The sequence below is a fragment of the Solea solea genome, chromosome 2 (assembly GCF_958295425.1).
Source record: "Solea solea chromosome 2, fSolSol10.1, whole genome shotgun sequence".
NCBI classification, from domain to species: Eukaryota; Metazoa; Chordata; class Actinopteri; order Pleuronectiformes; family Soleidae; genus Solea; species Solea solea.
This window is the reverse complement of record NC_081135.1, coordinates 18,886,776-18,912,245: the sequence shown is the minus strand read 5'-3', so window position 1 is coordinate 18,912,245 and position 25,470 is coordinate 18,886,776. Positions and strand designations below refer to the sequence as shown.

Sequence of the window (25,470 nt, the reverse complement as noted above, 5' to 3'; positions counted from 1 at the left end):
TTCCTGGACTTTTTATTCTTATTAATACATCACCGAAGTGACAAAAAAAACAGTTGTTATTTCATTAAATGAATATCAAGAACATTAAATGATTTCCCATCCCTCACAATTATAATGTACAAATTAAAGGAACAGCTTGACATTTTGTGAAATAACTTTTTTTAATAATTAGAGTTCGATTTAGCACGAAGCTGGTTAGCATATCATGATGCAGAGAGTAGTGACACCGGCAATCAGCTAGCCTTACCAAAACCATAACTCTTATGGTGTTAATCGGGATAGCTAGCAAAGATGTTATGGCATGACATCTGTTTTTTTTATGTTTTGTTTTCGTTCTCATCAAACAACTGACAAGTAGCATGTATGTGGTAAGCTTTTGAAGTGTTCAAAGCTGTGTTGTGTTCCATTTAGCTGCTTACCCCAACTTTGTCTTTTTTAATTGCAGTTCATCTGCAAAAAAAAAATAAAAAATACAACTGTCAAAACAGATTGAATGGTATTTACAGTGTATACTTAAGGCTAAAACAAAACAGCTCACATCAGCAGGCATTGATGCCAATGGTTTTTTCTGGACTCACTTTTTTTCACGCAAGTAAACACAGACTGTGTGCGTCGTCAAGTGTGTTAATAAGTTCATGGCTCTGAGCATCTGGGCATCCTTTATCTCAGCAGATATATCCAGGCAGACCCTTTCCTCTTCAAAGAGCTCGGAGGATATTGCTCAACAAGCAATCCCTGATCTTTCAGCAGCCAGGAAAAGGCCTCAGAGTTGCTCAGTGAAGATGGCCAGAGCAGATGGACCACAACTGTGTGTGATTGTGAGTCAGATGATGACGAGGGTGAAGAACTGATCTATTTTCCTCCTCCTTCTCCCCTATGTCCTCAGATAAACCCATGGACCTGAAACATGGAGACAAGGAGTCCATCTTGAAGCCATTCCCTCGAGTCACAGCCAAGCCCAAGCAAGAGCGAAGACAGCAGTCAACCACCTCTGCCCCAGCAGTCAACAGTATGAGTAGCACAACTTTTAAATAGTGTCAGGATATATGCCTGGATATAAATTGAGCACTAAATTCGGTGTTTGGAAATACACTGTATAACTGAATAAGTAGTTTATGGGTATGAGTCAATATATGCACATTAATAATATTATGGCTATGTAGCTTGCAGGTGCAATAAGAGTAAAAAAGGAAAAGATTTTTCATGTTAAGAGTCGTGAAAAAGCCTCAGTGCATGCCACAGCTGGGTCTGTGTGGGCTTGTGGATGCCCAGAGCTGTAAAACTGAAGACAGAGAGAGCTGCCAGGGACTGTTGGCACATCAAACTTATCATAACTCCTCGCTACTGATTCCTTTTCAGGCAGTCAGTTTGAAGTGTATGAAAACTCATCCATATTTAGACCCCTACCTACGTCAGATGTCGACATCACGGGCAAGAAGCGCTTCATAGGTAAGACATATCCACTGCCACTTTAAAGCTTTCATTGGTGGAATGATCATTCTCTCTTTAAGCCAAATTACACTACTTAATAAATAATTAAAACTAAATACACACTTATAACTTCTATTTTATTGTACCTGTCTGCAGGTCCACATGTAACCTACAAGACAGGCAAAACAGCAGAAGAGCCATGCTCCATCACCTCCTCCCTGGCTTATTTCCCTGATGAGGAGGGCAATGATCTGAATGTGACTGGCCCTCCCCGCATACCACCCACCAACCTCACTGTGGTGACTGTGGAGGGTTGCCCATACTTTGTCATTTTGAACTGGACAAAAACAGACAATGAAACCAGAGGTATAGTATAAAAGGCTAATATTAGACTTTATTAGCCAGACAGGAGTCTGGTTTGCTCACACTGAGACGTCAGGGTTTAAATTGTGTCCATGTGCTTGGATCCTCCAAGTCTAGACTTGTTTAAAAAATAAACATCTTGGACAGTCCTTGCAAAGAAATGGCCAAGGATCACAGATAGTTATACTTCATAAGTAGTTGCAAGAATAGTAGAGTAGAAGAGGAAGAGAAGAAGGCACTAATGCAATGTTACAGATGGCAAAATGAGCCATCTGATGCATCATTTGATCACTTACCTTCCAGGAAAGAGGGTAAAAATGTATTAACCGGCTTTTAACATCAGTCCTATCCATCTATACATAGATCCAAACATACCCATTAACCAAATCCCAATCTGCACCTTCTGATTGTAGGAGGAAGCTAGAGTACCTGGAGAAAACCAATGCACACATGGGTAAAACATGCACAGTTAGGCCTCAATACATCTTGTATGACACCTAAGAACCATACCACCTGGACCCTAACCTGCTTATCTCACATCTCACATCTCACAACCCAGCTGAGTCCGCCAGCAATTTGATTTTGCTCCATCGCCCCTAAAAATCGTCAACAAGGATGTTTCTTAACTTCTGTTGCTATGCTATAGGTCTATATAGGTCTATCCAATTGTGTACAGACTGTACGTCAGTTGGTCACACCTCTTGAAAGTGGAGAGTGACTACACCCTTTCCAGACCTGTTTGAAGTAGGACTTTGAATCACCATGTTGATCAAAGTTATGAAGTATGAAGTTAAGAAGTAATTTGCAATAGCAATAGTTGAAAAGTACATTTGTGTCATTGGATGCAACCATAGACCATACAAAAGGGTATGTAAAAATACATTTATTAGCCACCAGAACATGATGTAATTTTTGAAATCATGTTAACCAGATTATTAAGTATGGCACATATGAGTGGACACCAGTGTAACAGACCGCTGGTGAACTTCCATTTGCAAATCATCCACATGGCTCCAGCCAAATCATGAATCTTGAGGCCTCAAAATGGGATTTCAGATTTCTTATGGGTGACGTCATGACTGGTCGTCACTTGGTTGCACCCTAAAGGCTTTTTCTGCCTCCTCTGTCAGAATATGAAGTTGAGTCTACAACTAAAGGACCAAATGGAGAGGAGGTGTCCATACAGACGACCAACCAGACACACACAGCTGTAGAGAATCTCCAGCCAGAAAGCAGGTATATGACTGAGAGTGAAAATAACTGCCAGTGCCTTAACAGTTTCTTCTATTGGTCTTCCAGTTACTGGGAACAACCACCAGGTTAACATTACTGTGAGGCTGACTAAGTGAGCTCTCTGTAAGGTTCCCTGTGCATAAGTGTTAAATTGCACCAAAGATTCCTTGGTAGTCACAGCAATGAGTCATGTTTGGTTTTGCACTTACAAAATGGCCAAAGTGACAACAGCCAAGCGAATATGGGTGGAGGAGCTCTTCAAGTTTTTTTTATTTTTTTTATCTGATTTCAACATCTGGTCTGGAGTCTCAAAAGTCTGACCAGAACCCACCCTTCTGTGGGCTAGGTTTAACTCAGCACATGGGATAAGCATGAGTTGTCCTCTGTGTGTGTGTATGTGTGTGAGAGAGGGATAGAAGTGTGTAACCCATACTCAAAATACACTCTGCATCACAGTTCTGGGGATAATTCAGATTGAAAGGTTCAGCTTATTCCTTATTCCCTGTGTGTAACCTCTTAATAATTTGTTCTATTTCAGTTATGAATTCAAAGTCACTCCAAAGAATGAGCTAGGAACTGGACCGTCTACTGATCCTGTGTCCTTCAACACAGAATCAGGCAAGTCTGACACGTTACAGTCACATTAGCGGATAACTGAAGTGCTTACTCAGAAAGAGGGAACTGAATAGCTGCATGTTAATGCCACTGATCTGGGAGGGCTGGTAGGCACATGTTTGTCTAATAATTTAAAGAACACTGAGATTTGACTGAACGAGACTTGAGGTGTCTTGTCAGCTTGCCAGATGTCCTCCAAAGCTAATTTTCTAACAGCTGTAGGATCCACCTAGTGATCCAAGGGCTATGGTTACATTTGTTGATTTTGCATCTTGTGCACTGCATTATGGTCCCGCCTGTGGTTTAAAAATGTGCTTTATAAATAAAATTGGATTAGAGTGGATTGGATAAAAGCAGCTGAGTTTATGGCCCTTAGTTGAGTAAATATTGTGTTTTTTAAACTCCCATTGACACTTAGAAGGGAATGCATTGCTTAAGTGGCCACTTGCCCTTATGCAATCAAAACCCACCCTTTTGCATTGGAAGGCTGCCAAAGTAAAAATTAGCTCTAAAACAAGTTTGGGTTTTCTCTTCTGCAATAACTCAAAAGCTGCATTTTATTTTTCGTTGTTCTGATGATGTTATTCACTGCAACTCTCTCTCGCGTTTGTAGCGGATCCAAGAGTGAGTGAATACGTTCCAGGTATTGTATTTTTGTATTCTTATGCATTCCAGAAAAGCTAAGCAGGTTTAAATGTGGATTTTTCTAGTTTTGCTTAAATTAAATTAATGTTTGTAATGATTTCGTCACAGGCAAAGACGCTATCTGGACTCAGTTCCCTTTTAAATCTGACGCCTACTCTGAGTGTAACGGAAAGCAGTTTGTGAAGAGAACCTGGTACCGGAAGTTTGTAGGGATCCAGCTCTGCAACTCGCTGAGATACAAAATCTACCTGAGTGCCTCGCTCAATGGTAAATACACTGAGTGAACCCAGCAGCTGCTTAGGGTCCACCGGGCCCACTTGTATATTATAAACCACTTAGGAAAACATTGCATCTGCAAAATGTTCTTGGATGTTCTTCTTTGTGCATCTTTGGCATAAATATTCAGGTGGTGTAATGTGACTGAAATGTTCACAGTGGGGAACACAATAAAACAGATGGAGTTTCACACTTCAAGTAACACTGAAGATGGATTATGTGTGTGACATTATTATATTGAAGACAACACCCAATCCTTGCCTCTTCCATCTGTGTAGGCAAGTTCTTCAACATTGGAGATCAGACGGGTCACGGCGAGGACCATTGTCAGTTTGTAGACTCATTCCTGGATGGGCGGACTGGCACCCAGATGTTTGCTGACCAGCTACCAAGCAGGCTAGGTATTGTTATGATTGAGTATCTTGCAATTTTGTAGGTTGCCATTGTTTCTAGAGACAAACATTGAGATCGTGACTCAACAAGCTCCCTTATGTGTTGTAAATGTCAAGTTTAAAGACCTGGACACACATCTGTTGTGTGCATATTCTCGATTCTCTACAAACATGAAAGTAGAAGCGGAAATATTTTAATAGACCGCAACTTTCTGAATGTAAAACTTTTTTAACTAGTGTCAGGATGGAACTAAGAATAATTATTTTTTATAATCTGGCAAATAGATTAGTCCTTCGGCCCATAAAACATAAGACAGAGAGGATGTAACGTATGATTTTCAAACCTGAAAATGATGAAGTCCTCAAATGTCTTCTTTTGTCCACAAAAAAATACATCTGTAGAGATGGAGAGCAAGAAATATTCACCTTTAAGAGGCTGCAACATGTTTTTATTAAAAGAAAAACACTTTTACGTAGCACCTTTGTAGTCTTGATGACCACTAAAAGCTGCTTTACACTATAGTTTTGCAATTCACACATTCATACAGTGCATCTATGTGCAGTGCACTTTTTTCATACCCACTCACATGCTGCCACCACAGCTTTCTGGAGCAACATTGGGTTAAGTGTACTTGCCCAGGGAATAGAACCCTCGACCCGACCAGTCGAAAGACAACTTGGTCTATAACTGATCCACCGTCACCTGAATTAATAGATCCAATAAAATTGTTGCTGACTTATCTAGCTGGTTCACTGATTAGTTGTTGCAACCCTAACCACATGTAGAATAGAATAGAATAGAATAGAATAGCCTTTATTGTCGTTATTTTGTGGACAACGAAATTTGGGTGCCACTCCCTTGGTGCAAAATACAATATATAAATAACAATTTTAAAAAGAGAAAATAAAAATATTAACAATAAAATAAGAATATGAAAATGTTGTTTACATTTTTCCAGAAACTATGACTATGACATTTACAAAGATGACAAAATATAGCAGCAAGATGACAAAATATAGCAGCAAGGACAAAGTGAAGCTATATTTTAATTTATTATTTATTATTGATTCTCCAACTATCACATTCTAAATGAGAGTACCTATTTAAATATAAAGGAAGAATATAAAAATCTGTTAACTCTTTCCCTCTCTCTCTGTATCATTGAACCAGGATATTTCAGAGCAATGAGACAAGAACCCGTCCACTTTGGAGAAATTGGAGGAAAGTCACACGTTACCTATGTAGGCTGGTACGAGTGTGGCACACCCATACCTGGGAGGTGGTAAGATCTCACAGAGCTGGTCTGGAGAATGACCTCCTAGCTGTTGAGGAAGAAGAAGATGCCCGTCTGTGTGTGGAGGAAGGTGGTCTTCTTTTTTCATGTTGCCATGGACACTGTCGTTTGAAATCAGCCTACTCTCCCAGGCCTGACCCTTTATAGGACTATAACACAAAACTCAATTGAGTGCTTTTGTAACATCGGTCTTAATTTCTCTATTTATCGAAAATGCGTCACGACAGACAAAACAGTACAACCAAAAATGTTGAACATACAGTATTCACAGAAAAAAAAATTATAATTGGGAAGCTGGCTCCCAATGTGTAATAATGTGTATGATATTATTTATCAGTGGTTTGTTATTGAATGTGCTGTGTGCTTGGGCTTTTGAGTTGAGAAAGTAAAAATTGTTGCTCGTAGTTGCATGTCAGTGAGCACACACTCAAGTAAGTTGTATACGGAAAAGGTGCCAATCATACTTCCATTGTACACTTGGACTATGGAAACAACACAGACATGCAGAATTGACCTTCTGCTGGCCCTACGGGTTTATTAGCAGTCGCAGTTTGCACAGTATTAAACGTTTCATATATGTATATGATGTGAAATATAGAATGTATACCAGGCAGTGTCCACAGATGGTCTGATACATTTCAGGTAAAAGATAAAAGAATAATTTTAGGCCAAATTGTTCATCTATTGTAAGAAAATGTAGGTTTTGAGCCCCAGAGGTTCTACGGCATCACTTGAAAACAAAGGCATTTTGTTAATACCCATGCAGTCCTGTATCGTAGAATAAAAACAATATATATGTAAAAATAGAAATAAAGCTTCTGTGTAGAAATGATATATAGACAAATGACATGTTTTTTTCTTTCAAACCTGTTACAGAATGTACATAAAGCTTTACGTAGATGGAGGAAAACTTGCCAGTATTTACACTACAGTTGGAAGTTGTTTTTGATCATTTATTTTTCCAGTAATAAATCTTGTTTTTATATTGACTGATATTCATTTACATCGACTTCAATGCCTTTTATTATGTTTTTTGTTAAGCTTCTTGCTGAGAGTTAGATAAATTAAACTGCCACTTTAACTTAAAAAAATACTTTTAAGCAAGTGTCAAACCTGATCATTAAATCTTAAAAGTCCAGTGTGTTTATGGTCAGAAAGTGAATACACTACAAAAGTATACGAGTATGTTTAAGTGTGTAATTACTCGAAAATAAAAAAAAGTTTGCATGTTGTAGCTTTCAAAAGACTTATATATAAATTAGGCAAAAGTCTTAAGGCTGCCATCTTGTGCCGACATGTCTACAAAAGTCCGAATGGACGTCCATTTCATGTTTTAAAGCAGAAGCTTACTAAGCAAAGAAGGATTTCATTGACCCAATGCTTAAATCAACAAAGTAGAAGGAGGAAACTTCAGAGAGAGTGGAAAGAGTTGGTAATAGTGTTTGCATCCTTTCTGGTATGCAAAGGCCAGCACAGTTCCATTACATGCTGAGTGGATGGCTTCTCTATTTGTTGCACTTTACAGTCTCACCATTAGATAGCACTAATTCTAACACACTGGACTCGGGCTGAACTATTTGGGCATAATATCTAATTGCAGTTTTTCTGACATAATGTAGTGCCCCTTTTTAAGCTGAGCTTCAGATTTAAAACAAGATGGGGCATTTACTACAAGACACCATCAAAAGCTATGCTGTACTGAAAAAAAGAATTACGAAAACATGTACAATCTCATTAACAAGTTTAACATAGTGTATACATCCTCAAATGTTTTAACAGACAAGCCAAAGATATTCAGTTAACTTGTTGTAAAAATGGTTAAAAAAATACATTTTAACCATTACGATTTCCTAATTGTGTCTTTTTCAAATTACGATTTCCATTTCAAACTGATTAATTGGTCAGACTTTAACTGGACCATTAAAGTATTGGATTGGTGTTCCCCAAGTGTCCAAGGGAAAAAAAACTGACGAGTCATGTGCGATCAACAGCCATGTTCTTTTTCATGTTACAAAAGAGCAACTGCACGAAGTAGACTTCATCACACGTATTTATAGTATTTATAGTGGATAAGCTCATCTGGAAAGAATGATTTCAATTTCCACATACACTCCTTGGAAAGTAACCATACACACTTCTCTTAATTATCCTCCTGAATAAACCATGTGCACATACTTCCTCACACGCAGCGATATGGTTAGACAGAAAACACCCGACCACATACTCTGATGCCTGTTCACCACAACCCACAGGAACAAAAACAAAGTAGTAGTACCAGCTATTACCATGGTTTTCCAATTCACATGAGGGAAAAGGAAGAGAGAGGCCAAACTTAACAAAAACATGAACTCAGAACTCACAGAGAGTGAAGGAGAGAGACAACGAGACAACACTGCCAAGTACAACACATAACAAAAAGATAAAAAGGTCTCTAGCTGGGTCTCAATCATTTATTAGGTTCAAGAAAAAAATGTTACAGTTTATACATAAACAACTAATCTCATTTGAAGGTGGAATTTGATATATTAGTAAAAACCAGTGAGCAGAGAAAGGAGGAATAACAAGCTTTTATTGGAGGAGATAAAATATGCTGAACAAAAGAAGCCTCCTTCATCACACTGGGATCTACACCTCCCACAAGGCATCATTTAGCTAGTGTTCCCAACACGGGGCAGTTTCACTGACATTATTAATACCGACATGGTGGTAAAATGGATCAACTCGAGAAAAAAACAAAGTGACAAAGGGGTAACTTTTCATTTAGATAGTGTCTTATAAATGCAACTACACACAGAAAACCCAACACAGACAGTTGAGATGGTTGCCACGGACACAAATGGAGGATGTGGGTGCTGATGTCACTTGCAAAATAAAGAGTTACCATATGAAAAGAACTATTCACAGTTTGTGCAACAGCCTGTTTTGGTCTCGCAGGTGTGTGCAGACAGACTGGTTACATGGTTACAATGATCGGTAAAAATAATCATGAAACATAGAGCAGAGGTCTGGACACAGAGGTGTGTGAAGAGACAGCATACAAACACCGACCATCAGACCAGGGAAGGTGGGGGGGGGGGGGCTTGCTTGTTTCATATTTGGACTTGATATTTGCCGGAGAGGGGAATGTAGAGCAGTAAAACAATGTTTCCTGCACACACTCCAAACAGCTGGAGCCACACACAGAAGGTAGGGGTTAAGGGGGGGTGTGTGAGGATCATTAGTATCATCTGTCCCCTTTTACCGGTATCCAGGGCCAGGCTGAGTGTAGCCCTGGCCATAGGGGGGGCGGTTGCGGGCATATGGGTTAGCAGCTCCCGGTGGAGGGGTGCTGCCTGGAGGTACGTTGTACCCCTGGCGGGGTTGGTACCCTGCTGAGCCGGCCTGGGAGTTAGGTGGCAGGCTGTAGTTAGCAGGCTGGGAGGCCTGGGAGGTATAGTTTTGGGGAGGGAAGGCTCCTGGTGGATATTGCTGGGCTCCCTGAGATGGATGGGGTGGTTGCTGGCCACCTTGGAAGCCCTGGGCTGGGGCTGGAGGTGGGGCTGGGCCGGGGGTAGGAGCCTGGGTGGAGGGAGGGGCGTAGTTCTGAAACTGCTGCTGTTGCTGCTGTGGTGGGCCAGGCTGAGGAGCTCCGGGCTGAGGACTATATCCTGCTGTGGGAGGGAGAAAGTCTCTTTAATTTGCTGTAGACAGAAAGTAAGGCCAATTGATTCATATAAAAGCAGCTCATTTTACTTATTTAAAAAGGTCCAATGTGTAGGAATCAGTGACATCTAATGGTTAGACTGCAGATTAGAACAAATGAAGGGCTTGGTGTAGTAAGCTTCTGCTTCAAAACGCACATTCTGGTTTGTTTTTCTGTTGCTCCGTAAAGCAAAGTCCTTGTTTTAGGTACATTTAAAAAGCTTGTTGTAACACTACAATAACCAAGCACAATAAAGCAATTTTTAATTACATCAACATAATTGTGTGCAGTACTAGTTATTCAATATCTGCCAAGAAACCCACCTAAACCTAACAAACTGGACCTTTAAATCCTGACTATGTTTACTCTTACCAGGGTACTGCATACCATACTGCTGCTGCTGCTGCTGGGGTGGGGCACCTGGTTGCTGGTATCCACCTGGGGCCTGGTACTGCTGGTACACCTGACCTGAAGAGACCAGGACAAGCACAATTAGAACACAAGAACCAAAACCCAATTACATCTGTGGGCCCAACTTTGATTTCAAATATTTCTCATACAGGTGAGCAATAACAATTTATTCAAATCTCCACTGGCAAACTGACCAAAACGATAGTAATCTTTGGTTTGTTTGGACTACATATCATCAAATTCAGTGCTTCTCAACTCGTGAGGGTGGTGGTAATGCACCTGCAGCTGTTTGGTAAATGTTCAAAGAAACATATGCCAGAAGAATTAAAACATTACAGTTGAATCGTCTTCACAGGCTGCTGCTCACACTGCTTGTATCAGAGAGGAGTTTACATAAACACCGCAAGAGCTCAATGTGTACGATATTATGTATTTAAATCTGGAGCAGATTTTGAACTACCGATTTCAGCGAAACTATAGTTGTCATCACCATAAGCAGCCTGGAGATGTAAAGAGGCTACTTCCATTGAGTGTATACTGACATAATTACAGTGAGGAGAAATGAATTTGGTCTGTGTTTTGGAGAAATGGACACAATTACCCCATTTCATGAATGTAAGAGCAACTTCATCTTTTTGGTTGCACTTGGAAATTATTATTTTTTCCTATAACATAACTAGGGCTGAAACAAATATTCCATTACTATTTTGATAATCGACTCATCGGTTTCAGTTTTTTAGCTTCTAAAATATGTGTTCTGGTTTCTTTGCTCCATACAACAAAGAAATCATCAAAACCTGAATCATTTTGGTTTGTGGACAAAACAAGACATTTGAGAACATCTTCATTTCCAGGTTTGAAAAACATTGGTCAATATTTTCTGACATTCTTATGGTACACATGATTATTGGATTAATTGATTGTGAAGAATAATCATTAGTTGCAGCCCTAAACATAACTATCACATCCACATAAAGTGAATGTGTTAATCATGGTCTACATCTTAATGAAAACACCTGTGTATCTGGAACAAATATAGCACAACTGCTTCAGTGAAAACAGATGCAACCATTTCCATATAAATACAGTATATAGTGCCAAAAGTGTGGTGTCCACACAAAATACAGCAAGCAAGGGCTCAGAGGGAGAGGCTGAACAGATGTAAACACACATCCAAAGAAAAAAGGGCAATCCACACATGTTTCCACTAATAGGATGCTATAAGAACCATCATCACTAAAAGATGATGGATAAAAGTGGTCCTCTATCAATAGCTTGTGCCCTGCAGCTCCAGACATGCCTGTTTACAGCGACTCCATGTTCCACTTTAACTATAGCCTGGTTTCAATTAAAATGCATAAAACATTTATGTGCAATATCATCCACAGCTGTTGATCAAATAGTAATTAGTGAACCATGGTGAGCAGTTCACCACAGAAAACGGATAAGAAGGTGCAAAGTGATGATATAAAGAGCACAAAGCCAAGAGTTTTGCTGCTGCTTCCCATCTAATAATGGGAGGAGTGTTGTGCTTTATCCAATTCTACAAATCCTTCCGCTGTTTATGTTTTCTCAACATCATCCTTTATTTGCTGAATCTGTTTCGAGCAGCACTTGCTCAAACTGAACTTTACATCGATACACTGACTTTTTTGATGTTACCTCAAACGTTAAAAAAAACCCCAAACCTTAACAAACTGGGTTCCCATCAGGGTTTTTGTGCGTAAATGAAACATTTGCATAAAAACAGCATGATGGAAACTAGGGATGTTAATAACTGTTTTTATCTGGACCTACTTATACCAGCAGAGGGCGACACAAGCACCTTTTTCAAGCAACAGCCTTGTTGTTTTATTAGGCTCACATAACTTACATGTTGCTAATGTACATTTTTTAAACTAACCTTTCTATAATTTATTGTTGACAATTAACCAACTACCATTTATTGACTAATTTAACCAACGGTTGAAAAAGGAAAATGAATGACATTTTCAGCCCTAATGGAAACCCGTCTAATGACTTCACCAGTCCACACCGTCCTACATGCACATGTGAAGGAAAATCACTATCATATATGCGACTCCTGCCATCTGTGATGTGATTTAAATAGCATCTCTTTAAAAAAGGACTATACATAGCCAAAGAGGCCTGAGACACTAACTGCATTTGAATATAATTACTATAACCAATACTCAATTGCTTAATGGCGATGCCACTGCTCATCTTTTATAATGCAACAAAACATGGAAACTTACTTTTCTTGTTATTTTAATGTTGCTCATTACATTTTCCACTGGATGTCTGCATGTTCAGCAAACACACAAAGACCTGGCAATCTAGTGTTCTACATTAACTTCTGCATTAACTTGCTCCCAAATCTCCTTGTTGACATGTCAACTGGAGTGATGGTAAATTAAAAGCACAGAAAGAGAGGCTCAAGGAAAATGGCTGGACGAGGAATCAGTTCTGGTAAAACTGATGTTGATACTCAATGGCAATAGACGGTCTTGTTACATACACTTGATGGACTAAACCATTGAAGAAAATCCTTATAATTATTATTTTCTATCCTGTGGTTTCAAATTGAAACCATTAAATGCAGCACATAATACATTACAAGTATACACAACAGAGCCAACATTTTATGAACTTTCACAGATGTGCATTTTTTTGTTTTGAGGTCCAACTGCTTATTAGCCAAAAGTGGTCATTATATTTTGGATTCAGAGTATTTGCTGTTTAGTCTAAGCCGCTATGGCTAAATATTTAGCATTTTACACTGCACAGGTCAGGAAAACATTTGACAACTTTATATTTAGCTTGAACCCTTGCCCCTCTTTGGTGTCTTTTTATAAGTGATGTGGCAAACATCTGTTACCTCACTGACAGCACTTTGAATGTTCTCTTTATTATGTGAAAAGGCATGTGTGAAATTGGCTTCTTCTCCTGTTCTCCACTGTCTGTTCCCCATCACGACTGTTATGCAAGAGTAATGGAAGAATGCGTGGCTGTTAGACCCCTTTCACCTGGGAGTTTAAGTCATTCCAAGCGAGCCAAAAAGTTGGCCATTAGGAACAGAGCAACGACCACGAGCTCGCTGAGGACAGCAAGCAGTGTTCCGGGAGAAAAGCCCAAAATCGAGGAGAAAGATGTTCACTGGAACAAACAAGTGATTGGCTTCAGTTCTGTTGACCTCCATGCATGCCTCCAGAAAGAGTCATGAGAACGGTCTTATGTTTAAATAAATATTTCACACCAAATTTTCGTCTGCCCATCTGATAAAGACCATTACGCATAATAACCACGGTTACATGTGCATGTTTACAGTGTCTGTCTCGCACAGATGTAAATTACTGCTGAGGGTCCATAAGAATCCGAGTTGAAATGTTAACCATCTGCTGAAGAACCTTGTTAGCGTCATTCCTGTGGTAACAAATAATATAAACTTGCATTTACAGTGAGCTTAAGGCTACTTTTTAAGGCCACACGTGGTCACCTGGCATGGAATCTCACGCATTACCTTTTCTAAATTCTCGTGCTTCAAAACGTTTTTGTAGTTTGCCTTGAGGTTGTCATCCAGACAAACAGTCTGTGACCAGAAAGAGGAACAGTGCAAGGAAAAAAAACAGGCGAGTTGAAGAGTTATTTTTTGTGTGCCAACCATCTGCTGCTATGGAAGAACAACGAGACGAAGAGGGTAAACTGTGAGGGAACGATATAAAGGACGAATTGTTTGTCTACTGTTGGGGCTTAGATGAGTTGAACGACCTGGTGTGAGATTATACGATGGAAAAGAACTAATGTTATGAGTCTTTTACTTGTCTCCCTCCATAGCAAAATCAAATCAGACCATCAAATACACAACTCTTTGGATCTGGGAGAAAAATCTGCTGAAACTTCAGCAGGGTTTAAGTTTGATCACAGGGTCAAACTTCGGTTAAACTCACATCTAACTTCTTACAACCACTGCATGCTCTAGACCAGCGAGTCCCAACATTTATTTGTTTGACATATCTCAACTCATAATCTGTCCAAATGTTATTAATAAATATTATTAATCGTGAAAAAGGAAGAACATTAAATACATGAAACATTTTTATATTGCTACAATAACATTTTCATACATGGCTGTGATCCTGAAAAAAAATATGGTCCAATTCATTTTTAGTGGTTATTGTCAAACATTCCACTCCAGAGTCCAATCAGATACTTACAATTAATCAGCTGAAGCTCATAAATTGAAATGTTTATAATTTAAAAAAGACACAGTGAGAACTTGCACGCCATTACAGAGCAAGACAGATGCAGTGTCATATTGATGCAGCATGAGCAATAATTACAGTTCCACAAAAACATGCTTTTACATTCTCGCCGTAAGCTACACAAGATTGCCAATTTTTTTTACCCAAGCAGAGCTTGGATGATCCTTAGACCTCCACAACGACGTCAACACATCGCCTCATCAGAATCCAACCTCAAATCAGACAGAACAAGTAACTTACTAGACAACAAAGAGTGCTGTTTCTCTCTCTCTCCTTGTGTTATGGTGGAAAAAGGAAACATGAACAGTTTTCTGTTGTGCGTGCAGCATGGTAACACTGACAGAGTAAAATCTCCTCCTGGACCAACTAACTGATGGAGTGAATCGTTCATGCACCGCTAACCAGGCCAAACCACAAGCCACCAGTTAAATCAAAGTTTTCATCGCACATGTGCACAGATTTGTAGTGTTGCAGGTGTGACGGCGAGTTACAGCTCTCACAGGGCGCAGCATGACACATCTTGTTTTTTTTACTCCAGCAACCTCCTCCACATTCATCTCAGCCAAACCACTTGCTGAAAACATTCCAGTGGTGAACAATATAAAATGCTTCACCTTCACAACAAAGGGGTATACAAGCCAGGGATTCCCCTAAAGTAAAGTGAGAAGTGATGAAAACAAGACGAGGCAGAGAAAACCAAACGCTGGAGCTGCATCCATGCAGAGTGGTTCTGTGCACAGAAAATTTTGTTATACATGTCATGTTTGTTTTTGCCTAGTCCCAAGCCCATTTATCTTTATCTATTGCTTTGGTTTGGCTCTGACACATCTAATTAAAAATCACAAACAAGGGAGAGCCGAGTGAGATAAATGTGAATCCCATGGATAAACTTGCTTACATGGTGTTGATTAGGATTGCACCATGACCAAACTCAATTCAGTGAACTTTGCTGCTTCAACAACAGAATGAATTCAATCACCAAAAATGGTAATAAGTAGATATTTAGTGCATGCAACTTTATTATGTGCTGCAACCATTTGTCAAAGTATAGTATACTGTAATCCTGGATGTACAGCTGATGCAGGATTTACACGTCATTGTTTTCTCAATTTCTGTTTGCTGTATTCATAAAAGATTACTGGACTGAAATTAAATCTTGCTTACAGAGGAAATATACTGACTCTCAGTGGTGGCAAATGTTCCTGGAGAATAAAAAACATTATCAAAAAAAGGAAAGGACTATCTAGTAGGTTTATTACAGGACTTATGCACAATATATTATATATAAAAACATATTTTTATGTTTTACTTCATCAATTCCATTTTACTTTTATGGTTCTGGACTGCAGTTAAGTATTATTTTCATTATTATCTATTCAGCCAATTATTCTTAGAAGAATAATTTAGTCTATGAAATGCCCATCACAACTTCACCGGGCAATGTGACACCTTCAAAGGTCTTGTTGTGAGTAAAATCCAAAGACAGAAAAGAAAAACAGAGACAATACTGTCTGAGAAGCAAAACCCAAAGAACATCTGGCATTATTTTAAAAGTTTTGCTTCAGAGGAGAATGAAACAAAAGCAACAATGCCCCACTGTCTTAAGGATAATGATGTGTGTGTTTGTGTCTCACCATCAATGCCAGCTGGGGGTCCCTGCTGCACTCCAGCATAAGGAGCCTGTGGTTGGGGGGGTACTCCTGGCTGAGGGGCCGCAGATGAGGAGGAGGCGATGCTATCAGGAGTTCCTGAGCGCTCCTCTGCTGCAACTGCTGGAGGGGCTGCTCAGATAGCACAGAGGGAGACAGACATTGAGACTGTGAACTTGGACTTTATTAAAATATTTAAAAAATCATACAATTGATCCTTCTGACGCTGTGCCTACAGATAAAGGTGAAAAACCAAAGACTTTTTTTTTTTCAAATTATTTATCCAACATAAATAACCTTACATGTAATGTTTGTTCAAAATGAAGTAGAACCTTAGACTTGGAAAACAGTATTGGTGTTTTCAGCACACAGAATTTATTGTGGACATTTTGCATAACACCACATCAATCTCTGCACACTGGCTTGCTAACATTTTTGACCACTCTACATAAACAGTTGTTCATTTCCAATATGTTTTATTTTTTCCTTGAAAGATCTGCCTATTTCGTTGGTTTTCTACCAGGTCACTCCATAACCCTCAATTACAGGTAATTTTAGGTTTGAATTTTAGCTTGAATTTTTGCAAGTACACTTATGGCACTTTTCCATTAAACAGTTCTAGCACTATTCAGCTCTACTCGACTCGGTTTGGGTATCAGGCCCGTCATTTTCCATTACTTCATAGTACTTCCTCAACATGGGCGAGGTGACGTCGTTTTATACATGCCCAACTGGTTCCGTCTAGTTCTCTCTGGATCCTCTTGTCGGGCACCAAACAACGAAACGTCTGCATCTCGTCGACGAACCACAGTGTATTTTTATGAACAGCAGCCATGCATGTGTATGCTTCCTGTAACACTCTTGTCGTTTTTAAAAAATGGCAAGTTTGATTCTTGTGTCGGACAACATACTCATGCCTCTTCCAGTGACGACACTCTGGCCGGAGTCTGTTAAGGTCACATTTTAATATCGGTTCAGCTCGATTGGAACCTCGCCAGAGCAGGTACCAAAAGAAAGCACCAGTTTTCCATTTCTAAAGCCCCCCCCACCCCCCCAAAAAAATGTGTAGAGTCGAGTCAAGCAGAGTAGTGCTGGAACTGTATAATGGAAAAGTGCTATTAGGTCAAGTTACGGACAAATCTTAGCACATTCTCTTCAAGCACCGTTTTCTATTAATCTTTGAATTCATGCTGCATATTTAAGGGTCTTCTCTGAAAGTTGTCTTTGATTTGCACCAAACATATCTATTGTTTTGTTTTAATAGCACATTTTAAGTCTACAGTAGGATACTGTACAATACCTTGGGTCTGATCGTCACTGAGGCCAAAAGCAGAGATGACATTTTTGTTGACCTCGTCCTGGTTTTTCAGTGGGTCAAAGGCTGACATGCTTGCCGCACTGACTGGAGTGGCCTGTTTCACTGTGGGATCTCCTGCCACAACTTTTCCTTCACGTCCATCAACCGATTCTAAAAACATAACCAGAAGAAATGTTTAAATATGGCAATAATGGAATGCATTTATAAACCTAATAGGTTTTACACCCAGTAAAACATGTACTAGTGGCAAACTGACATGTATGTTAATGTGCACTTGTTCAGGGATGGTAGAAATTATACTGCAGAAAAGTTGTAGCTTCAACACAGATGTGATGGGCGGTTCAGTAGAGTGGTCTAAAATCCTACTGGAATATCACAACAGATGTTTCTCACATTGAACAAGGTCAATTATGAGGACAAGGGTGCATTTTTTCATTAGCTATGCATATGTGTGTGTGTGTAAACAAATGACCACTACTAGTAATTTACATCATCCATAATAATACAAATGTGGTGTATAATTCAACACAACCCTTCTTATGCAAAACAAACATTATAAACATGTGAAAAAGAGACCCAACAACAGATAAAAACAAGTCTGGCCGTGTGTTATTTTGCACATCTGCCAGATCCCATAGACGAATGCTCAGATCAGCAAGGTATTTTTTTGCACACATGCAGATGTTAAGAGTTGTAAAGTTCTTTTTCACACCAGTTGGAAAACGTAACAAGTCTTCGGATTTAAATAATTTAAGTAGCAACTTTTTGGATTATGGGTCAGTAAATCCAGCAACAAATGTGCCATGTAGGCAAAACTGCATTTAAAAGGTTCAGCCAATAGTAATTCATTTTAAAACAATGCAATACTTTGTCTTTAGAAACGAAAAGTCTGTTTGCAGATTTTTTTTAAATTAAATATCAGCCAACAAACGCTACCTTTGATCTACTGGCAGAAAGCTACTGCATATGCAGAGTACTTACCACTTTCTCTTGCTGTAGCAGCCAGTCCAGGCTCTGTGGGGGGCTCCAAACTGTCCAGGAGGTTGTTGACTTTATTCCTAAGCTCTATGAGCTCCCTGCGCAAGTACTTCACCTGGCTGGACTCCAAAGGCCGCGGCTGACCGTTCACTAAGAGTAGCAAGATAGACAGAAAAGGTTGTTCTATTAAGCTACAGTATGGGAAGGGAAAGTCATTTATTAATTCTTACATCTTAAAACCTTGAGGGAAGAAATGGAATGGTATACAAGAATAAATACAACAAACCTATTGTATTGTATTTGTAGGAGCCTACTGACAATAATACGGATACCACAGAGAGGCAAGTCAACTACTGAAAATTAGGTTTTGGTCAATAATGACAAGACGACAATACTTAGAGTAACGTCTTAGTCACTCAATGGAAAATAAGTGTTGTAACAAATAGCAACATTTGCAAAAATTATAATAAACATCTAAAAGTCACTGAATCAGTCGCAACTAGGCTGGAAAAATTATTCACAGAAGAAGCATCTTGGCTTTTCAATTACTCAATGTGAAGAGTTGTCAAGAGACCTGTAAGCTGGATGAAGACAGTGAGCACCAATAGCAAAAACACAGTGCAGTGAACCAGACAGACAAGACTGTAATTTTGCAGCTTATAAAAAAAAGGTGCTGAAAGGTTTTAGTGAGAATTACTTAAAGATGTGAAACAGTCATAATGTAGTTGCAAATACGTAATATATAAAATTGAATAAACAAAATTTACGTCATTTACTTAAGACTTCCCCTCGACATGATCGGTGGCATCATTGCATGTTTAACAGGACCTTGAGCAAGAACCCATTTGCAAATTTACATTATGTGTCAGGATGCTTACTTTTCAGTGTTTGCAGATGTATGTCTGTTTATTCCCACATGTTTTGCCGCTTGGCTTGGCAAGCTGAACATAATTTGGCCCTTAGGGAAAACTACTACATAAGAACAATTTGAGCCTGCTGTGTTCTTCCTTACTCACATGTCTTTCTATGTCTGAGGTGATGACGCTGACATGGAGTCATGTGTTTGTATGCTGAAACACAGGCTGTCATGAAAACCCAGCTATTTTGGCTCTTCTTGAATCTCAACACGTGTCTGAGGATATTATTTACAAGTGAGGTCAGGCCATGTGAGAAAAAGCCAAGATATCTGCTTTGATTGGCAGGATGAGAAATACTTTTTTTTTTTTTTTTTTTTTTTTTAAAGAAGATTGTATGAAGTGTCTCACTGACTGACTCAGAGCACAGCAAACATCATCATGTTGTCATTACAAATTAGATTACTAAGTTTGCACGATGCCATGATGTGGTATGGTTTTGAGACTCTGTGAGATCATTCATGTCTCTATTTGCATTTAGTTAAATCTCTAACACAACTTTATTTCCAAACCGGAAGCAGACAGTCAAATCTTGGGACATACTGTATAGGCTTAGGCCAGTAGTCGCTGTCAGTTGTGATTTTTTTTTTAACCATATTGTATATCGAAAGGCTGCTACACATTTTCAGATTTATTTTGAAAAAAAAATGCAAAGTTTGAAGTTTCAATCTCTGAAGTGCAGGCCCCATCTGCTGTGCAATGAGAAGGACGCATTATAACATGTGAAATTGGTTATGTCAACACCGCTTTTAAATTAATCTGTCTTATTTCAGTTGATGTCGTACTTCAAATCAAGTTATTTAAATAATTTGATTATTTATTTTTGATACAGTGCAGTAGACAACTAATGCAGAGGACATTTCAGCTCCAACACACCCACCCCACCTGGCCCAAAGGTAAGCAGGTTGGGGTTGAACTGGATATGTCAACCTTTATTCTATGATTTCACATCATGTTTCGATTTTTTTTCTTGACTTGATGAAGTTAATTAAGAAAGTGGTATTTAAATTGATTGAATATACTAATTTGGTTATTATACAATCAGCACTACTTGTTCAAGTTTTTTTTTAATAAAACGATACTTTAAGAGATGTAGAGGCTGAATACGTGGCTGCTTGAAAAATGTTAAAAGGATTGTCCCACATGTTGGGCTCTAAACAAAAGACAATGGACTGGATCACTGAGCAAGCTCCAGCAATCTAGCACATTCTCGCTGAGGATAGGCACCCTAATCCTCTAGCATGGCAAGACATGTGCTGGAGGACATAAATAAAGCACTGAAACCAGTGGCAGACTTATCTGACGTTTTATCCGGAGAAAAATAAGTCACAGTGTCTTCACTTTTGGCAACGATGAAGCTATTACACTGTGACACATTGGACAGTCGGACGAAGACGTCAAGCTCACATAGAACATTAAGAGTGGTATCCTGGAAGAGCTAGACTCAAAATACAACTCCGACTCGATCATTGATCACTCTTCTTGATCCAAGGGCAACACACTGAGTGTGACGTCTTGCTCTCTGACTAAGCCAGTCTTCATGACGAGATGGTGAGGCAGGAACGGCAGAGCCAAACACGAGTGAGACATGAGCAAGAACATAGTGCGGCTTTGCAATTAACTATTTAATTGAATTTTCTATTTAAATTTAAAAGGTCTCGTTTTTGTATTTAGCTTAAAATGTCATATTTTTCTAATTAAGGTAAAAAGCTCTTATTGTATAGTTCAATTCAATAGGTCTTCTGTATTTGAAAGTGCTGTATACAAAGAACAAAAGAATGAACAACCTATTAACCTCTCAGTCCTGTTATTGTGATAATAATTGTGAATCACAAGATTTGGGCGGGGGAATCGTCCAAGCCTAATACTGTATTAACAGGAAGACAAGTACAATAATCATATTATATAGATATGTTTGCCATACAGTGGCTGGTCTGGTTTTAACTGCAAGAACATAATTATATTCACATTGAAGCAAATAAACTAAAAAAAACAAAAACAGTACAAGTAATGTATTGTAATTGATTCAACAGTTTTTGCGACATATTGTCAATACTGAAAATACAAGCTTCCACTCGACTTGTTAGCATATGGGCCAGTTTTTCTTTATCCAGAGGGCTAAAGTGCCTGACTGTAAACATTTGCTGGGCTTGTTCATATTTAAAATTAAGATTAGTAACCAGTATGTCACACTGGTCTTCAGTGAAGGTATCTTCCGTCTGTCACAATGTTTATTTTCTAAACTAATGCTAAGAGATGTACAAATATTGAATTAGTGCAGATAACTTTCATTTGGACAGTGTAGTTTGTTGTGTGAAACCTACACTGGACTGCCCTCCAGTGTCTGGTTGTTGTAACATCTGGTGGGAAACATTTTGGTTTATACAGCTTAACATGATGATGCTACCTCACAATTAAAGTATTTCAATATCTATAGAGTTGAGGGTTGAATTTCTTAACTGTGTGTTTGTCTGTGAAGGTGCTACAGAAAGGAAATGATTCAATATCTTACCAAACAGAGTCAGTTTGAGTATTCTACTACACTGGATGGCAAAGGAGAGGTCGGAGCTGTCAAAGATGGTGATGAGGTCATCATCTGCAAAAAGAGAAAAATGACCCCAGGTGATGTATTGCAAATGATCTCCTTCAAAGCAAAATCAACTTCCTTCCGTTACTGAATTTAAATGTTTACAGTGTACAAATAAAATGTGCAAGTCATTTTGATGATAAACAATGCTAAACTAGGTTAAAACAAATAAGAATTGACTGTCAACATTCTAGACCAATTAGGGAAAGGGGCCTGTGTCCTGACTTACCCTCATCCTTATATTTGATGGTAACTTCATCATTACTCTGCAGCTTGCCCCTGAAAACACGCTGCATCATCAGCACCAGCTCATCATAAGTGATGTCTTCATTGTGGATAGGAATGCGTCTGATGTCGTCACCCAACTGGGCTTTGATGATCAGCTTCCCACTCAGGTCCAGCTGGCCGTTCATGGTACAGTCCAACCTGTTGTGCTCCCACCGCTTTACAGTCAGAGGAGAGGTAGTCTGAATAAAAATGAACAACAAATTCAGAACATGATTATATGCTTCGGTCTATTTCAGTTGATTAGACAGCATTTCATAATATACTGATTAAACATGAATGTTTCATGGAAAGTAATTAATGTGTTTAAGCAGATTGAAGGCAACTAAGTAAATGATTGCAAGTTTCAATTTATCTAAATTGTAAGTTAAATTTAGCCTTTTTTAACTTTTGTTTTTTGGTAGGGATTTATTTAAAATCAGTGACGGAGAGTGAGATGTAATATTATAGCAACATGCCTTATAAAGTTGACTATTACTTGTTCGAACACTAGAATTACACAGGGTTTTACATTAACGTTGGCAGTGTTAGGTAGTGGAAGCTTCAAAATTACTTTAAATGGATGGCATTAAAGTCTCCTCACATTTCCCTCTTAAGTATTCATAATCGATCAACATGAATTGCACTACACACCATTAGCATACTGAGCCAAATAATTCACAAAATGCTGATATCACTATCCTAATTAGGAAGGCAGGATGGATTCAGGAAAAACAAAGTTGATGTGTGACAGAACAGTAGTTTGTTGCTAAGCCAAAATGTACTGTTTGTACAAAAAAAGTGTTGGTTTAGTAATTAGGAAGTTAGGTGAAGCAAACAAATGAACAAATGAAGCAAATATTGCATCCATTTATATATTAAAGGTTTGTAGATGTAATGTAATGTATATGTAATTAGGGTAGTAGTTTACCTTGATATGCTTATATGAGAGGTTATGCAATTGCCCTGGTGTATCTTTATATTTTACATAACTCAGAAAGAGATATATCCAACCCTGGTGAGTAACGCAATCGCAGAATAAACAAAATACTATCAAATTCGCAGTAAGAGTCAGATTGAGGCCTTGGTCTGTGCAAGTAGATCAGGACTCAGGGACAAGGTTGCTGTGAGAGGCATTGCTGATGATTAAAATGTGGTTGTTTCTTCAACATGACAATGACCTCATGATGAAATTAGTAACTCTTTTTACTGAGCTTTATTTTTGTCATTGAAGGTACCATTTGATCAAACAATATTTTTTCAGTAAGAATATCACATTGTTTAAATGCAGTCTAAGGGTCAAACATCACCCAGTGAGGTGGCAGGGATTGCTACTATACACCGCATTCAGACTTTGACCCAAAATATCAACCAATTAGATAACAGAATCAAAGTTAAGGAAAACCTCTAGGACTTCTGTTGTGTACAATCCAAAATATCAGGTGAGAAAAATAGCCAAATTAAAGTCAATTTTATCAACAACAAAAAAAGACTTAGAAACTGTCATTCACACCTTCATCACTTCTGGGTTAGATTATTGCAACCTCTTGCATATGGAAATATCTAACTCCACCCAATCCTGACTACAAATGTCCAGAATGTCCACATTTCTGTCCAGTACATATGGAAATGACTTAAATTGTACTATTTGTTTTAAAGCGCTCAGTGGTTTCGCTCCTGAATACCTTTCTAATCGCTTTACACTGTATTCTGCTTACTGTATTCCGTCAGTCCCCTTCTCTAAATTAAAAAAACAAAGATTATAGCATTTTCTCCAATGCTGCCCGTGCCATTCATATTTTAAATTAAATTCAAGTCTTACTCTTTTTAATCTTTTAATCCTTATGCAATCGGATTGTATGTGGCTGTTTCAATCTTTTGTCTTATTTATGCGTTTTCTAACCATGAACCAAGCGCTTTGCTGTGGTCTCAAATTCTGTTGGTTTTAATGTGCAATATAAGTAAACATGACTTGGCGTGTTCATTTTTAATCTGCATTACATGTAGCCCTGCGAAGACTAAATTTATCAGAAAAAAGGTTCATATCGCGATAAGCATCAAGGCGATAAGTCATTTGGGCCACTTTATTAGGTACAAATGACACCTAATAATTAGATTATTTTATAATAAATGATCGGTCAGCCCTGATCATATGAACATGCTTCTCGCCGACTGTGTTGTGGGAAGCAGCTGGATTAACTGTGACGTTCCCTGCTCATGACCAAGGCTGATTGGAAAAATATACTGTATACAGAAACGCAGCGGCTTTGCTTGTCCTTGCCGGACTCTAATAATTGGCAGGATGCTAGGGATTGTGTGGTAGCTAACGTTTAGCATTCCCATAAACGAGAACGGCAACGAATGAGTAATAAGCCGATGCCTACTCCAACACACAATCGTTTAAAAAGCCATTACGATGCAATTGAAGCTAACGCTAACAGCAAAGTTGTTCAATCGCAGAGTCATGTTTCAGTGGCCCGTAAACAGCAGTGGTGTTCACTGACAGCTAACGTTTGACAACCACTTCGCTGCGCTGACAATGTTTACACACATACAATATAAGTCGGCATGCGGAATTAAACGCAATATTATATTGAATACCGGGTTGCATGCGTTGTAGGGTCTAAAACTTAGTCTTTATTTCCCTTTTTGTCAATGGGTCGGCATTTTCTCCTGTGTAATTGTATTGCTGAACTTCTCAGAGCTTGGTGGGCTAAAATACTAAGAATTAACTATTTTTTTAAGTCCACACTCGTTTAAATTAGAACACATTAGTTAGGGATCTTTATAAACTTCCCACAACTAAGTCCCAACACCTGTTTGGGCAAGTTATCTTGTGCGTTAGCGCATAACATTAGCAAGATAGCAGTAGCTAGCTACTTAGCGTGCTACCTAGCAGTATAACCAATCAAAGAGTGACAACACAGAAACTGTTGTGTGGCTCCATCTACATCTAAATCATAACAGAGTTGGACTTAGCCAATAGACGTATTTACCTGAAACTGACAACTTGACCGCGCCGTGTTTCACAGGTTCACCCCAAACCGTGACAATCAAACCAGTTAGCTAGCCTAGCCAGAACTGGGCCAGCATCAGGAAGCGTCCTCCACACTTTCAACGTCAGTCAGTACGTGGCATTCACTACGCGCAGCCGC

General features: G+C 38.8%; 2 protein-coding genes across 7 annotated transcripts in view; one reads left to right on the top strand and one right to left on the bottom strand.

Moving 5' to 3' along the window:
- The window catches only part of LOC131455345 (target of Nesh-SH3), a 30,604-nt gene extending 23,351 nt beyond the window's left edge, over window positions 1-7,253 (top strand). For all 5 annotated transcript variants that reach the window (XM_058622918.1, XM_058622917.1, XM_058622915.1 and 2 more), the window contains 9 exons: window positions 887-1,009; window positions 1,360-1,449; window positions 1,588-1,797; window positions 2,925-3,030; window positions 3,566-3,645; window positions 4,256-4,285; window positions 4,396-4,554; window positions 4,842-4,964; window positions 6,127-7,253. In XM_058622918.1, the coding sequence (XP_058478901.1) occupies window positions 887-1,009; window positions 1,360-1,449; window positions 1,588-1,797; window positions 2,925-3,030; window positions 3,566-3,645; window positions 4,256-4,285; window positions 4,396-4,554; window positions 4,842-4,964; window positions 6,127-6,242 (1,037 nt within the window). In that variant the 3' untranslated portion in view covers window positions 6,243-7,253. The remainder of the gene's footprint in view (window positions 1-886; window positions 1,010-1,359; window positions 1,450-1,587; window positions 1,798-2,924; window positions 3,031-3,565; window positions 3,646-4,255; window positions 4,286-4,395; window positions 4,555-4,841; window positions 4,965-6,126) is intronic.
- A 2,093-nt stretch (window positions 7,254-9,346) lies between these two features.
- tfg (trafficking from ER to golgi regulator) lies at window positions 9,347-25,470 on the bottom strand. 2 transcript variants are annotated; one of them, XM_058622919.1, is made up of 8 exons: window positions 25,312-25,470; window positions 22,281-22,518; window positions 21,977-22,060; window positions 18,554-18,700; window positions 17,555-17,722; window positions 16,240-16,386; window positions 10,305-10,400; window positions 9,347-9,900 (listed from the first exon to the last, which is right to left on the bottom strand). In XM_058622919.1, exons 2-8 carry the CDS (start codon window positions 22,462-22,464, stop codon window positions 9,488-9,490), a joined length of 1,239 nt encoding a protein of 412 aa, XP_058478902.1. In that variant the 5' UTR covers window positions 22,465-22,518; window positions 25,312-25,470; the 3' UTR covers window positions 9,347-9,487. The 2 variants fall into 2 exon arrangements, with proteins under 2 accessions (XP_058478902.1, XP_058478903.1); XM_058622920.1 differs by having other exon boundaries at window positions 9,347-9,897; window positions 10,320-10,400.

What these genes read in the sequence shown, in the direction of transcription:
- tfg (XM_058622919.1), bottom strand. Translation starts at nt 22,464, where the DNA reads ATGAACGGCCAGCTGGACCTGAGTGGGAAGCTGATCATCAAAGCCCAG. An exon ending in ACTCAAACTGACTCTGTTTG is followed by an intron (nt 18,701 to 21,976) that starts GTAAGATATTGA and finishes TGCTACTCTTAG; the next exon opens with TGAACGGTCAGCCGCGGCCT. An exon ending in ACCCCCAGCTGGCATTGATG is followed by an intron (nt 10,401 to 16,239) that starts GTGAGACACAAA and finishes TGGTCTCTTCAG; the next exon opens with GTCAGGTGTACCAGCAGTAC.